At 40.5% G+C, this 15,707-nt stretch overlaps 1 protein-coding gene across 1 annotated transcript in view; it reads left to right on the forward strand.

Annotated features, from left to right (window-relative positions):
- DCDC1 (doublecortin domain containing 1) overlaps positions 1–15,707 on the forward strand; it is a 574,603-nt gene that overhangs the window by 533,967 nt on the left and 24,929 nt on the right. The window contains 6 exon segments of the mRNA XM_061610560.1: positions 26–67; positions 934–1,072; positions 1,951–2,052; positions 3,823–3,959; positions 6,035–6,214; positions 8,201–8,351. Of these exon segments, the coding sequence (XP_061466544.1) occupies positions 26–67; positions 934–1,072; positions 1,951–2,052; positions 3,823–3,959; positions 6,035–6,214; positions 8,201–8,351 (751 nt within the window).

A 15,707-nucleotide genomic window follows, 5' to 3' on the forward strand; every position in this document is an offset into this window, starting at 1 on the left:
ATATATAGAGGAATGGGAGAGCAAGGCTAAGGAGAGAACATCAGAAGAAATATTCAAATCTAAATAAGTTGTCAGAAAATAGTGAAGCTAAATGTGAGACTAATGGTCCATTGCAAAGTATGCTGGAGACCCATTTTTCTCATTGAAATAAAAGAAACTACCACTTTGCAGCCATACAATATACAAAGAAGATATGTGATTTTTTTAAAGTTTAAATTATGTTTTTCCTGTTAAAAGAAGAGTAAATATATGTACTGCATATATTCAAAGATTATGATAATTATCTAAGATTGATACAAGAAGGCACATTTCCCTTTTATCTTTTTCATGATTTTAATATAGGTCTAGTTCATGTAAGGGCCATAGCTTGGAGGTAAAGCATGCACTTTAATTCAAAGGCATCTCCAGGAAGGGATAAGAAAACAGTCTGAAACCCTAGTTTCTGCCTATTGTAGCAATTGTAATGCACTACACTAGATGCTGTATGATTTTTATATAAGAAATAAAAGAAGGAATAAAAATAAAATTAAAAATCAATATGAATATTCAGTGTGATGGATGTGCTATTTCCCATCTTCAACCACAAATTCACAGACACATTGCAGACCACCTGTATGAAGCTCATGGACTACTGATACTGAGCTAAACGGACCAATGGTCTGGCACTATAAAGTAGCTTACTATGTTCCTACAAGCAACAAACTCAATAGAATTGAGGGTCTCCATTTCCATGGTAAGAGTTTAGCTGATGCTATGGCACTGTAACCCAGTGTTCAGGTATGAACAATCCTTAAATATTCAAATGTAAGCATAAAATCAGGATATGGTGTGATTTGAAAGTTTTAAAAGATGACTAAATGAGACTGAAACAACAGCCCAAAGGAGATCCAAAGATAAATCATACCACTTTCTCTTTTTATACAAACAGAGGAGAAACTGAATATCGTGTCTGCACCATCAGTGATGACTCCAGATAATTTGACCTTGATTGATGATTTTTTGGTCACCATCATTCTTAGAAATCCGGTTGAGGTCTGGGTTTCCAGTGGAGAACCTTTCCTGCCTTTGGATAGTAAGTCATGGAAGAAAATGAAGATTTTATTGTTACAGCAGCACTTAAACACAGAAAATTGTGTTGATGTATACATTTGTTGGGATTCAAAGGGCTATCTTTCTTGGTCATGCTTGATTTCATTTCTGATTTCTTTACTTTGAATGGCAGACACCCCTCCCTTCCCTGTATTACAGTCTTTAAAACTGCTATCAGTTTCAGAAGTGGTTTGCGATGTAGGCTGTGTTCATTCTGTTTAAGAAGCACAAGTCCAAAGCCCCCTTGGGCATGTTGAACTAGTTTCACAGTAGGGATTCACAAAAGCTGTAACTTTGTAAGCCGAGAAATAGCGAACAGGCAATTGTAATTGACAAAAATACAACTTCTGTTGCAAATCATTTTTTAAATATACACAACAACCATATATAAGCCGCCTTGGGTTTCTATCATAGAAAGAAAGGCAGAGTATAAATGTAATAAATAAATAAATAAACAAACAAAACTTACATTACTGCCAAACCACTCCTATGAATCTTGTCGCAGGAGTAAGCCCCTCTGACTTCAATAGGACCTACATAAGTATGAATTGGACTGCAGCCTTAAAGAGATGTTTAATATTTAAATGTAGTAGTCTGTTTTTTCATTCCACACATGTTCTACTGAGACTTTCCTAAGCGTTGCAGTATTTTCAGAGAGAGTTTCTTATGAAGACACTTACCTTTTAATTGCATGTTTATAATTGGATCTGTTTAACTTGCTAACAGTATCTAGTTCTTGAAAAACTATTTGCTGAAATAGATCTAATTATGCTAACCAGTAATCTTTACAGACCTGTGGGTGCAAAATCACTGTGAAACAAACTGTAGTTGAAATAATGTGTACCTTTTTTTTTATTACAGCTTTGCAAAATGCAGAGAGGCAAGAACGACAGAAGTGGTTGGAGAAAGATAAAATTCTGGCAGACCTAGATGCAATGAAACACAAAATGAGACAACTACAAGGTCAGTATTGCACTGTGGGTAGAACTCCCATCATGTTCTTTTTATATATAGTTGTGATATATATCAAGATTGAGGTATTAAACTGAGAATGTTGGAAATGTACCCATCCTCCAAAGGCTAATACTGTATAGGGGTTTCTTATACTTACATTAGTCTTTCTGCTACGTGCAGTCCGGGCTTGGCCTGTAGTTTCCTACAAGTGGTGTTTGAATCGGCAGGGATTTAACACAGGCTCAATATAGTGGTCTTGTGATTTACACAAAATAAGATCATCAGGTACCTTCCCTATGGCAAAAGTCATACATACTTGATCATGCATATTCCATTCAGATTTTCACTTGACAAATCCATATAGTCATTGTACGGAAGGGCTGGGAAACATTTTCTGGCTGGTGTGGCAGATCTTAATCTCCCCACCCCTGGCGGGCCAAAACTGACATATGGGTGGACCTCCATCGCTAGGATGTCAGGTGATGATACACTTTGAAGCCCCAGTTGTTGGGACTTCAAAGAACAGCATGAGGCTGTTTGAAAGCACTTTAGCAAATAGCTCCACCCTGCTTTTTAAACCTCCAAAATGTAGTATGGGGCTGTTTTCAAATGGGCTTTCAAACAGCCCTGTGCTGCTCTTTGAACCTCTGCTCTGAGAAAGAGAAGTGGTTTCCACTGAAACCACTGCTAAAATGGAGATTTCCGCCCTCCATTTTAACTGTGGTTTCAATGGAAACCACTTCCCCCTGCTGGACCATCAGCTGATGAGCAGTGGGAACACGTGGTGCTCCAGCAAAGGAACAGTCAGAAGCTCACTCTAAGCTCTCAATTGTTCCTTTGAAACCCCACCCTTACCTCCCTGACACCTGATGTCAGGTGTAGGGTGGGTAGGTGTGGCTTACCCAAAATGCCTTCGTGGGCTAAAAAGGGAGGCCTAGGAGGCCACATTTGGCCCATAGGCTAGAGATGCTCCCAGGGACACTGTTTCTACAAATCCAGCTGCATTGCTGGTACCTCATCTCTACTGAACAATACATTGACTTAGAAAAAGAGTTTTCTTAAATACATAGCATTGTCCATAGTGTTGACAGGGAGCGTCATATTTTAAATTTTGCCTTTAGAACTGGCTATGGCTAATTCTAGCCACCTTGTGCATTTATTGACTTTGAAAAGAATAATACAGAGCTTGAAAGATAATCTGTTGTCGTTTTGAAATCTACAGTAATTTTTAGCATGTTTGATAGGAAGCTAAAATATATGTGGTTATCACTATGTGGTAATTACATCATTGGGTTTAATTAAGCTTCATTAAATAACTGCAGTTCTCTAGCCTAGAATCTCATTAGAAAACTGTAATCTGTAGATCTCAAATGGCAACTTAGCATGAAAGAGTATGGGTTGATGAGATATAAAATAGACTATAAAGACATATTTACACCAAGAATTACATCCTCTAGAGTTTTCCCATCATCACCTCTTCCCTGCTGCAGCTCATCACTTCTGTCGGCAAAATTTTCTGGAGCACCATGTTATATGGTGGTGAGGATTGGCAACTATTGCACTTGCCTGTTCACATGAGGAAATGCTTTCTACTCACATATGGGGTGTTTTGAATCCCAACCAATATATGTGGATTAAGTAGTGCCTGTAATATTAAACATTCACTGTAAATAGAATGGTATCCATCTGACTTCTGTTCTGTTTGTTCTGTTGCAGCAACAAACTAAGATCCACACATTAAAACATTCTGATTTTTTTTTTAAAAAAAACCTCTTTTAGGGCGACGCATAACAAAATCTAAAGCAGCTAGTTTGGTGCCCACTAAGAGCCCCCTCCAGCCTGTGGTAGTAGAAGGAGGCTGGACTGAAGAAACTCAAGAAGAGATGAAGCTCATGGAAACAATACAACATACAGAGGTATGAAAATGCACTTTGTGCTGGGTAGTTTGAGAAACCAAGTCCTCACATTCTAGCAACATAAAATGTATGTAGTAACAACTTGAATCAAGTGCTTATCCCAAGTATAGCTCCTGTGCTAGCGAGGAAGGCGAGAGGAAATTTTCATACCTTTGCATAGGAGGAGATAAAGAGATAAGAGCAGAATTGCCCTAGACTTTTTTCTTTGCCCTTTTTATCCAAATATTTTGGCTACCATGTTTCTCATCCCCCAAATACCCAGAAGGTTCCAGAGAAGAGATAAATTTACAACACCCCATGAGATTGCTGTTTTACCAGCAAGTTACTGGAGTGGATTAAACATTCATTTCTAAAGGGATACATTGTACTTCATACAGCAGTGTGGGTTCTATCTTTAACACTAAGGGTGCAGTCCAACTCATTGGAGGATGGCAGAAGCCAGCAGAACTGGAGCCAGGAAAGGGACCACCACATCCAACCTCCATTGAGGAGCCAATGGGAAGGGGAGGATGCTGGCTGTGTCGACAGAGCTTGGCAGAAGGAAAATTCATGTTTCCTTCTGCCAACTCTTTCCCCAGCATATCAGCTGCCAGGATGGAGGGCAGTAGGACTGGGCCATGAATGGGCTCAGGATGCAGCATAGGTTGCCTTGCCTTCAGTTCTGCCCTGACACACAGACCCCGGAATGTCCCTTTTTGGGGTGTTCCACCAGCTCCACTGGCACTGGTCTTGGCTGAGCCAGCTGAGCCCTGGCTGTGCCCTGGCTGTGCCCAGGTAGCAGCAGAGTTTCCTGGCTGGGTCACAGCTGTACCTGGGGAGGGGGGACTTCTGCCAGCAGAACCCAGCAGCACCAACATCCTTCCTCCTTTGCTGGAGCTATGCTGCATCCTGGAGCCCCTCAGCCTGGCGTAACTACCAGGAGGATTGCACCCTAAATCACTAATACACTAGAAGGAGCAAGGTACAACCTTTCTTAGAAGCAGTGCTTTTTTTGTGATGGTACTCTGGCAATATTTGGTGACCTTGTTTTGTTTATTCACTCAGTATTATTCTTCATTTGATTCCTGTGACTCCGCTCTTTTGTATTAGGAACCCCTCCTCTGTTTTCTGGTTTACAATAAAACCATTAAAATAACAACAATGGCCTGATTCACACATCATGTTCTTATTATTTATTTATTTATTTATTAGATTTATATCCCGCCCTTTCTCCCAGTAGGAGAACAGTTAATGTTTAACTGTGGTTTAATACAAATGAGTTCCCAGTCAAAAGTCCCCACTGCATTCATTTCTGGCTCCCAGATGCACTGCTTCAGGAACAATGAACACAAGCTTTGGCTTGTTGTGTCATCCAAACCTAGGCTTATCGTTTGTTTTTCCACAATCAAACCATGAGTGGTAGCCAAGGCTTGTTCTTGGCTTACTGCCCATGGTTTGCTTGGAGAAAACAAACCACAAGCCCAGGTTTGAACGATATGAAATGCCAAGGCTTATGGTTTGTTGCTCCTTGGAGGAAGGTGTGGGATATCAATTGAATAAATAATAATTTTAATCTAATTTAATTTAATTTGAAATGTGGTGTTGGAGGAGAGCTTTGCGCATATACCATGGACTGCAAAAAAGACAAATAATTGGGTGTTAGAACAAATTAAACCAGAACTATCACTAGAAGCTAAAATGATGAAACTGAGGTTATCATACTTTGGACACATAATGAGAAGACAGGATTCACTAGAAAAGACAATAATGGTGGGAAAAACAGAAGGGAGTAGAAAAGTAGGAAGGCCAAACAAGAGATGGATTGATTCCATAAGGGAAGCCACAGACCTGAACTTACAAGATCTGAATGGGGTGGTTTATAACAGATGCTATTGGAGTTTGCTGATTCATAGGGTCACCATAAGTCAAAATCAACTTGAAGGCGCATAACAACAACAGCTGAACCTTAGAAAAATAAACTCATGTGTGTAATGGCTTAAATTATGCTTGCTCCCTAAGATGAACAAATAGTGCTATTTTAAGGGTATTATCCCATGCTAACTTCATGACTTTGAAACTACTGTATTTCATATTAGATGCACCTTTCAGAGCTTCAAGCCTTACAGTTCAAAAGAAGCTCTCCATTTTCTCCTAAACTGCTTACAAAAAGTCACAGAGAGCTCTACAAGCAGCCTACAACCAAAAGAGTGTGGGCTTATGTGAACGGATGTACACCTGAGCAAGGAACTCATGCCTGGGGAAAAACAATTTCAGAGGTAAAGCAGAAGAAACCATACTTTTTTAGACCATCCTATTTATTGTGCATATGCCCAGGAATGACAATATGAGACATGGATGTTTAAGGTCACAAATTTTATTAGAACCAGAAATCTGCAACAAAATTAACTTAACACCTGACTTGGTGAAAGGGTTAGGGAAAGATCCTACTCTCTCATCCGGACAGTACCACTTCAGCTCCAGGCAACAAGTCAGGGTGTTGGCTGATCAGTGCCCATCCTGACTCTGACCTTAAGGTTCAGATGAGGACATCTGAGAAATGCATTCCCCTCCTCATCCAGCATTTGGAGAGTTGAAACTCCAGGTGTCCATGGTCTAATTACTCTTGAATATTTCCTCCTCAAGCCAGCCTGCAAGGAAGGCGAGGTTGGGAAAATATTTCTTCATTGTTGATGCCCCCAAGTGCTCACCTGTGTGGCCAAGCTAAACCCCCTACATGCTTGCACCACTTGCTTCTGAAACATATTCAGTTAGCCAGATCTGCATTATAAGTAGGCAAAAAAGGTGTGCTGTGACCTGTAAGAGAACATCCCTCAAATTCCTATTAAGCTCCATACAGGCAACGGACTGATCCCATACTGCATTGAGGGATGGGATGTACTATGCAATCAAACAATGATTTCATCTGGAGGGCAGCATGGCCAGTATTTAAGGTCAGCCTGATGGCATGGTATAGTATGGAGATGCTTTATAGTGCCCCATGGGACAGGGCAAAGGCACACCTGCTTTCATGTTGAGACTGATATTTAAATATCGGGTTTGCTCCTGTAAACTTGTTCCATATCTAAAAATATATTTGGGAAGGTTTGTATGTGGGAAAGAACTCTGGGATGAAACTTGCATAAGATCAGTAACAAACAAGACAGTCCCTGCCCACAGGCTTAGAATCTAAAAGATGCAACTCATCAGGAAATAAAGGATAGGAAGAGAAGATAAAAATGAGCAAATTCAGGCACCAGTTCTTAATATTAAAACGTTTTTATATATCATGCTATTTAATTCCAGCATCTTCTCTGTTGCTTTTATCTGAATCCTCTCTCTGTTTAATTACTAAGGCTCAAATCCTATGGACACTTTCATGGAAACAGCCCCGCTGAACTCAGTGGCACTTATTTCTGTGCCTTTACAACTGCATACTAAGCAACTGCCTTATAATGGACAGTCATTTGATCTGTTTAGCCTAGTATGCAGCAGCTCTCCAAGGACTTAAGCAGAGGGATGCCAGGGACTGAAACTCAGACCTTCTAAATCAGGGATAGTCAACATGGTGTCCTCCAGATGTTTTGGACTACAATTTCCATCTGCTCCAGTTAGCATTCCTAATGGTCAGTGATTATGGAAGCTGTAGTCCAAACCTCTGGAGAGCACTATGTTGGCTATCCCTGTTCTAAATTCAAAGCCTATGTGCTGTACCACAGAGCTAAGTCCTTGCCCAGCTGCCTTCCTGAAGCTAAGCAGGTCTAGATCTAGTCAGTACCTGAATAGGAAGCCACCTGAGAATTCTGTGTACTCACCACCTTGAGTTCCAAGAAAGCTATGATATAAACGTACCACATAAAAAAATTCTGAATAAGATACAAGTACATACAGTTGGGTCTTGAACTGTGCGCATTGATTATTTCTCCCCTAATACAGGCAGTAGATATGAGATATTCAGTACTTTTTAATACGTCTCCTCATGCAATTTTGCTTTATTCCACCAACATTAAATTGTGAGATCTCAATCCAATCCTTGACTCTCAGGCAAAGATGTGCTTATCTTCTGTCATAAGTCTACGTGTGAGAGGAATTCAAGGCTGTGTCCAACATTTTGACTATGTATAACACTTCCCTTGAAATTAGCTATTGTAGGCATGTACCTTCTGTTGTAACTAATGAACTGGAAGCCAGTATTTTCTAACTTGCAAGCTGACATCAGAAACCAACATGGACAACTGAATACTAATGCAGTTTTTATGTTTTAGCTACTTGACAGTTGTACAACACAGCTAAAACTGCAACAGCCTGCAAAGACATTGTACACACCTGATGGTGAGCAGCTGCAGTCATGGGATGAAATAGAAAGAGACATGATTGTATGTGTTTCCACAGGACATCCCTTCATGAGCAGAAAAGGTACAGTTTCCCAAGGATCTTTTTGTAGATAACAAATGTGCCAACTATTTAAACTGCAAATAGGTTCTAACAGGTGGGTGGAGCACTGCTGATGAAATTACCCCCCAACCGATCAGATTCTTGGATGTCTAGGTGGCAGCCATGGCCAGGAATGACAGAACACCCCCCCGACAGATTTGTAGTGGGTCTAATTAAAATTATATAGCAACAATAATACAATGAATCATTTTAATTGGGGGGCATTTTGAGTTGAGGCTCTTTAGTACTTCAATGATGCCTCTGGAGCCCTCCCCAGTGCCTATTTCCCTTCCCTTCCCTGGGTACTTTTTGGGAAAGAATCTCTAGGAAGGGACACAGCCAATGACTCAGGTTGGATCGCTAACAATCACGATTGGTAGCACATCAGTGATAGGTCTTGGGGAAAAAAGGAGTCAGACATCATGTTTCTTGTGTCGAAATTCCCAAGCCTTTGTCAAGCCCAGCACAACATAGGCTCATTGTGGTGCTCCACCATTAACTTTCATCATAGCTCTCTCTCTCTCTCTCTCTCTCTCTCTCTCTCTCTCTCTCTCTCTCTCTCTCTCTGTCACACACACACACACACACACACACACACACACACACACACACACACACACACGAGTTCAAGGACATATTCCAGCCAGGCAAAAGTACTAGAGGAAAGCATGGAGCAGGCCTGGGGAGAGCATAGACTGCAAAGAATCCTGTGGACAGGATAGGGAGGCCTGGAGAGACACATTCAGTCCCCAGGTTGAGGTTCCCCAAATAGAATCTTGTTTAGATCACCCTTCTCCAATCCCATGCCCTCCAGAGGTTGTTCGGCTTCAACTCACATCAGCCCCAGCCAGCATGAAAATGATTAGGGATTAGGGGTGTTGTAGTCCAGAAACATCTGGAGGTCACCAGTTAGGGGAAGACTGATGTATGTTATTATACAGCCATGAGAGTGGCTGTATACTATAATCAGCAGAGATTTTTCGCGTTCCACAGTGTTAAATTGAAAATAACCCTCATGCCATTCTGCTGCTTCCCATAAGCTCATTTCAGAACAAAACCTGACAACACTTATACTCCTGAACTCAGAAACGCTTGCTTAACAAACCTCTAAATTTTCATGGCGATACACAAAACTTTTACTTTATTGATTTGTTTGCAGGACCAAAGGCCAACACAAATTAAAACAATACATATACAATACTTTAAAATCAAATGGAGACATTTAAAAGGGAAGCATTTAAGCAGGGATCTCATGTAAGAGAACTTGCCTATGTAATATCTCGAAGGGCAATGTAATTGACCCTAAGTTTTCTTGCTGCTATTACAAAAAGAGCTACTTTGTGGGTTACTTCCAAGTTATGATCTGACATTAAAAAAATGATTTTTCCATCAAGTGAATCAAGCTGAGGGATTTCTAACCATTTACTAAGAAATCTATTTCTGGGCTGAGTATAAATTGGGCAGTAGAGCAAAACGTGGGGAAGGTCTTCCGCCGAGGGTGAGCCACAGACACAATTCCTTTGGTCCTTAGGGACACCGGCTAGTCGACCTTCCCTGTCTGCATTTGGTAAGGAGAAAAAACGTAGGGCTGTAAACGCCCGTCTAAGGACAAGGGGTATTGGTTGAAGGAGATAAGTAGAGCAGTGGGGGTCCAGCTTAAATCGCCAGTACCAGGGAGATACCTTTGAGTTGATGGAGGATAGCCTATCCTGGTTCATAGAGTGGAGGAATATGTATTCACGTAGAGATTTATTATTTGGCGTTGCGTTGAAATCCTGCTCTAAAAGGTGGTAAGTTGATAGTAGTTTAGTTAATTTAGAGCGCCATAAGATAGAAGCGAATGGGTGGTCAAAACATAATTGTAATAATGTCCTGGGCTGGGGCCCATTGAGTGTTCTCAAAAATTTCAGAAGGGTAAAATGTATGAGAGCCATCAGTGGGGGGGAGCCCGTCTCAATTCGAGTCATCGCTGCAGAGGTTCCCACAGGGAGAGATAACAAGCGCCTGAGAAAACTATTTTGTATAGTTTCCAGGGCTGTTACGATATTATAATCCCAGCCCCATACGGCTACTCCATATAGGATTTGTGGGATCACCTTTGCTTTAAAGATCTTTAAAGTAGGGTGAATCTGACCGCCCCCGACAGAACGAGAAAATTTTAAAATTGTCCCTGTTGTCTTAACCGTGTGCGATTTAATATATTGTCGGTGATATTGCCAGGAAAGGGTATCTGAAAAATAAATACCCAGGTACTTAAGTTCTCGAGGTTGTTCTAACTGATGATCAGCTATATGCCAGCGATGTCCTTTGAATCTTTTCCCAAAAACTAAAACTTTGGTTTTATCATAATTAATGTTGAGTTTTTCCTTATAACAATAGGACTGTAGGGATCTCAACATCTTTCTAAGTCCAATTGGAACTAGGGAAAGAAGGACCATATCGTCGGCATAGAGAAGTGTCGGTATTTTCCTTTGGCCGATAGAGGGGGAGAAAAATTGAGGTCCGGATAAAAAAGGAATGATATCATTTAGAAACAAATTAAAGAGCAGGGGAGCTAAGAGGCATCCTTGTTTGACACCTCTGTCCACAGGTATCGGATCAGATAGGACTCCAGAATGGGGAGCTCTAACTATAGCAAAGGTGTTAGTGTATAAAATACGAATAAGGTATAGCAAGCGGGGGTCGATGTTCAGATGATACAGTTTGTGCCATAAAGCATTCCTATCGATCGAGTCGAACGCTGCGGCCAAATCTACAAATGCTACATACAGATGTCGGGTAGGACCGGCGATGGACTGTTTTGCCAGGAAATGGAGTGTTAGGCAATGATCGATTGGAGAGGAGCCTTTACGGAAGCCGACTTGCTCAGGGTATAAAATCTGTTGGATACACAAAACAGTCAGAGAGAATTGAGAGTTCAAAATGTAAAAAGAGAGAGAGAAACCAGACTCCTTTTGGACTTTTTTCTATCAGAGTTCTCATAATCTGTTGAAATTCATTAAAAATCAGCCATGTTCACAGAGGACCTGTAATCCTATTACTGACCTTGCCCCATACTCTGACCTGCATCTTCTGCACTTTAAAAGTTAATTTTTTGCATTGAACTCAATGATAATGGCAGCAATGCTCAGTAAGAACCAACTGTCAGTGTTCTAAAAGCCAGACTCAGCTGCTGGACTTGCCTAATCAGGGGGCCACACCCATACCAGACTTTGATTTCACTTGAGACAGTCATGACTTCCCCCAAAGAATCCTGGGAAGAGTAGTTTGTAAAGGGTGCTGAGAGGAGACTCCTATTCCCTTCACAGAGCTCCAGTGGCCAGAGTGGTTTAACAGTCAGCCGCTCTGACTGAAGCTCTATGTGGGGAACAGAGCATCTCCTATCAACTCTCAGTACCCTTCACTAACTACACTTCCCAGGATTCTTTGGGAGAAGCCATAAAGTGAAATAAAGGTCTGGTGTGGATGTGGTCAGGGACAGCTTTAGTTTAAATTTGGGTGGGAGGCTACATGTGCCTGCTGTAGAATAAAAAGGTGGGATATAGTTCAGAGAGTCTCTTTAAATATGTTTGATTTACTTTTCACTTTGAGTGAAGTTTCCTATAGTAAATCATTCTCTTTTGATTCTGTTTCTGTGAATACATGGACTACAACAACATTTTGCAACACTAAAAAAAAGCTCCAAAAACAATTGTGGAAAAATGGCACTGACTGTTCTGCAGAATAGTTTCCAATGGACATGAGGAGTGTCTCAGTTTGCACAAGATAAAACAGTAGAAGGTGAAATATATTCTAGCAGAAATCTAGCTGTGCTCTATGTTTTTAATTGACCATGCCCACCCTTCCTTAAGTGGGGTGGTGTAAGCATAGCAGGCTGAACACATGCATCTTGGGCAGACCAACTTTGTTTTTTCCCGCTTAAGTAGCAACATATTGTAATCAATCTGATATTACATCAAACTGCAGTTTCAGATTCAACTGTTAATGCATCCAAAATAGAAATAGAGCATAATCTCCAGTTTGAAAAGGCTCTCTCTGCGCCATCATATGACATTGAGCAATAGAAATGCTTTGAAATTAAAAAAAAATTGACATAGATTTCTAGGATGAATAATGAGAGGAATATAATTTTCTAGGTTAGTTTCCCTGTAGAAGTAGTACTAACACAGAAAAGAAGTAAAGTAAGAAGAACACCAACAAACATACAAAAAAGTAATTCTCCATCTTTGGAGGTGGCAGGTGCCATATGTTCAGAGGCACATGTTACCAAATTCTTCCAAGCTACAGAGGAAGTGGATTGGACTGTGAAGACCAACCCAAATTGTGTGTGCATTTTGACAAATGTGTAGGGCAGTACAATATCTCAAAGAGGAGGTCAGGTCTCCTGCTCCTCTAGTGCATTCACTATAGCTGCACAATTTCCCTGCTTTTTAAAGGTTGATAGAAATATTTGTTGGCTATAGGTACATTATTAAACCACAAAGTTTTTTGCCTATTGGTGAATAGAATCATAGAATAGTAGAGTTGGAAGGGCCCTATAAGACCAGCAAGTCCATCCCTCTGCTCAATGCAGGAATCCAAATTAAAGCATACCCAACAGGTGGTTGTCCAGCTGCCTCTTGAACACCTCCAGTATTGGAGAGCCCACCACCTCCCTAGGTCATTGGTTCTATTGTCGTACTGCTCTAACCATTAGGAAATGTCCTGAACTCTGGGATGATCAAAAAGATATACTGGCCCTCCTCTTCTCTTCTCTTCTCAAAGCTAAACATGCCCAGTTCTTTCATTCTGTCCTCATAGGGCTTTGTTTCCAGTCCCCTGATCATTCTTGTTGCCCTCCTCTGAACCTGTTCCAGTTTGTCTGCATCCTTCTTAAAGTGCAGTGTCCAGAACTGGATGCAGTACTCAAAATGAGGCTTAACCAGTGCCGAATAGAGGGGACCTAGTACTTCACATGATTTTGAAACTGTACTTCTGTTAATGCAGCCTAGAATAGCACTGAAGTTGAGATATATTATGACCACAGCATTCCCACACTTTGTTGTTGTTATGTGCCTCCAAGTCAACTACGACTTATGGAGATCCTATGAATCAGTGACCTCCAAGGGCATCTGTCATGAACCACTCTGTTCAGATCTTGTAAATTCAGGTCTGTGGCTTCCTTTATGGAATAAATCCATCTCGTGTTTGGCCTTCCTCTTTTTCTACTCCCTTCTGTTTTTCCAGGCATTATTATATTTTCTAATGAATCATGTCTTCTCATGATGTGTCCAAGGTATGATAACCTCAGTTTCATCATTTTAGCCTCTAGTGACAGTTCTGGTTCAATTTGTTCTAACATGCAATATTTGTCTTTTTCGCAGTCCATGATATCCGCAAAGCTCTTCTCCAACACCACATTTCAAAGGAGTTATCCGCTTTTTTCACTGTCCAACTTTCACATCCATGCATAGAAATCGGGAATACCATGGTCTGAATGATCCTGACTTTAGTGTTCAGTGATACATCTTTACATTTGAGGACCTTTTCTAGTTCTTTCACAGCTGCCCTCCCCAGTCCTAGCCTTCTTCTGATTTCTTGACTATTGTATCCATTTTGGTTAATGACTGTGCCGAGGTATTGATAATCTTTGACAAGTTCAATGTCCTCATTGTCAACTGTAAAGTTGCATAAATCTTCTGTTGTCATTACTTTAGTCTTTTTGACGTTCAGCTGTAGTCCTGCTTTTGTGCTTTCTCTTTAACTTTTATCAGCATTCGTTTCAAATCATTACTGGTTTGTGCTAGTAGTATCTCGTCTGCATATCTTAAATTATTGATATTTCTCCCTCCAGTTTTCACACCTCCTTCATCTTGGTCCAATCCCGCTTTCCGTATGATCTGCATATAGATTAAATAAATAGGGTGATAAAATACACCCTGTCACACCCTTTCCAATGGGGAACCAATCAGTTTCTCCATATTCTGTCCTTACAGTAGCCTCTTGTGCAGAGTATAGGTTGCGCATCAGGACAATCAGATGCTGCGGCACCTCCATTTCTTTTAAAGCATTCCATAGTTTTTCATGATCTACACAGTCAAAGGCTTTGTTGTAATCTATAAAGCACAGGGTGATTTTCTTCTGAAATTCCTTGGTCCGTTCCGTTATCCAACGTATGTTTGCGATATGATCTCTGGTACTTCTTCCCTTTCTAAATCCAGCTTGGACGTCTGGCATTTCTCGCTCCATATATGGTAAGAGCCTTTGTTGTAGAATCTTGAGCATTACTTTACTTGCATGAGATATTAAGGCAATAGTTCGATAATTACTGCATTCCCTGGGATCCCCTTTCTTTGGAATTGGGATGTATATGGAATGCTTCCAGTCTGTGGGCCATTGTTTAGTTTTCCATATTTCTTGACAAATTTTTGTCAAAATTTGGACAGATTCAGTCTCAGTAGCTTCTAGCAACTCTATTGGTATGCCATCCATTCCTGGTGATTTGTTTCTTCCAAGTATTTTAAGAGCAGCTTTCACCTCACTTTCTAAAATTTCTGGATCTTCATCATACGGTTCCTCCGTGAATGAATCTGTCATCTTGGCTTCTCTCTTATAGAGTTCTTCAGTGTATTGCTTCCATCTTCCTTTTATTTCATCTCAGTCAGTCAGTGTGTTCCCCTGTTGATTATTCAACATCCCTCCTCTTGGTTTAAATTTCCCTTTCATTTGTCTAATCTTTTGGAACAGGGCTCTTGTTCTACCCTTTTTGTTGTCCTCTTCTATTTCTATATTGTAATAGTTCTCTTTGTCCCTATGTACTCGTCGCTGTATTGTTGCATTTAGGGTTCTGACTGTGTTTCTATCTCCTTTTGCTTTTGCTTTCCTTCTCTCTTGAACCATTTGAAGAGTTTCTTCAGTCATCCATTGAGGTCTTTCTCTCTTTTTAACTAGAGTTATTGTCTTTTTGCATTCTTCCTTGATACCGTCTCTGACTTCATTCCATAGTTCAGGTTCTCTGTCAATTAAGTTTAAAGCCTCAAACCTGTTCCTTATTTAATCTCTATATACTTCTGGGATGTTATTTAAATTGTATTTTGGCATTATGATTGCTTTGTTGTGCTTCTTTAGCTTTACTCTGATTTTCGATACAACCAGTTCATGATCTGTACCACAGTCTGCTCCTGGTCTTGTTTTCGCAGAAAATATGGAACTTCTCCATCTTCTGCTACCAATTATATAATCAATTTGATTCCTATGTTAACCATTTGGTGATGTCCACATGTACAGCTGTCTTTTCGGTTGTTCAAAAAATGTGTTCGTAAGAAACAAATTATTGGCTTCACAGAATTCAATAAGTCT

The sequence above is a fragment of the Rhineura floridana genome, chromosome 2 (genome assembly GCF_030035675.1).
Source record: "Rhineura floridana isolate rRhiFlo1 chromosome 2, rRhiFlo1.hap2, whole genome shotgun sequence".
Taxonomy (NCBI): Eukaryota; Metazoa; Chordata; class Lepidosauria; order Squamata; family Rhineuridae; genus Rhineura; species Rhineura floridana.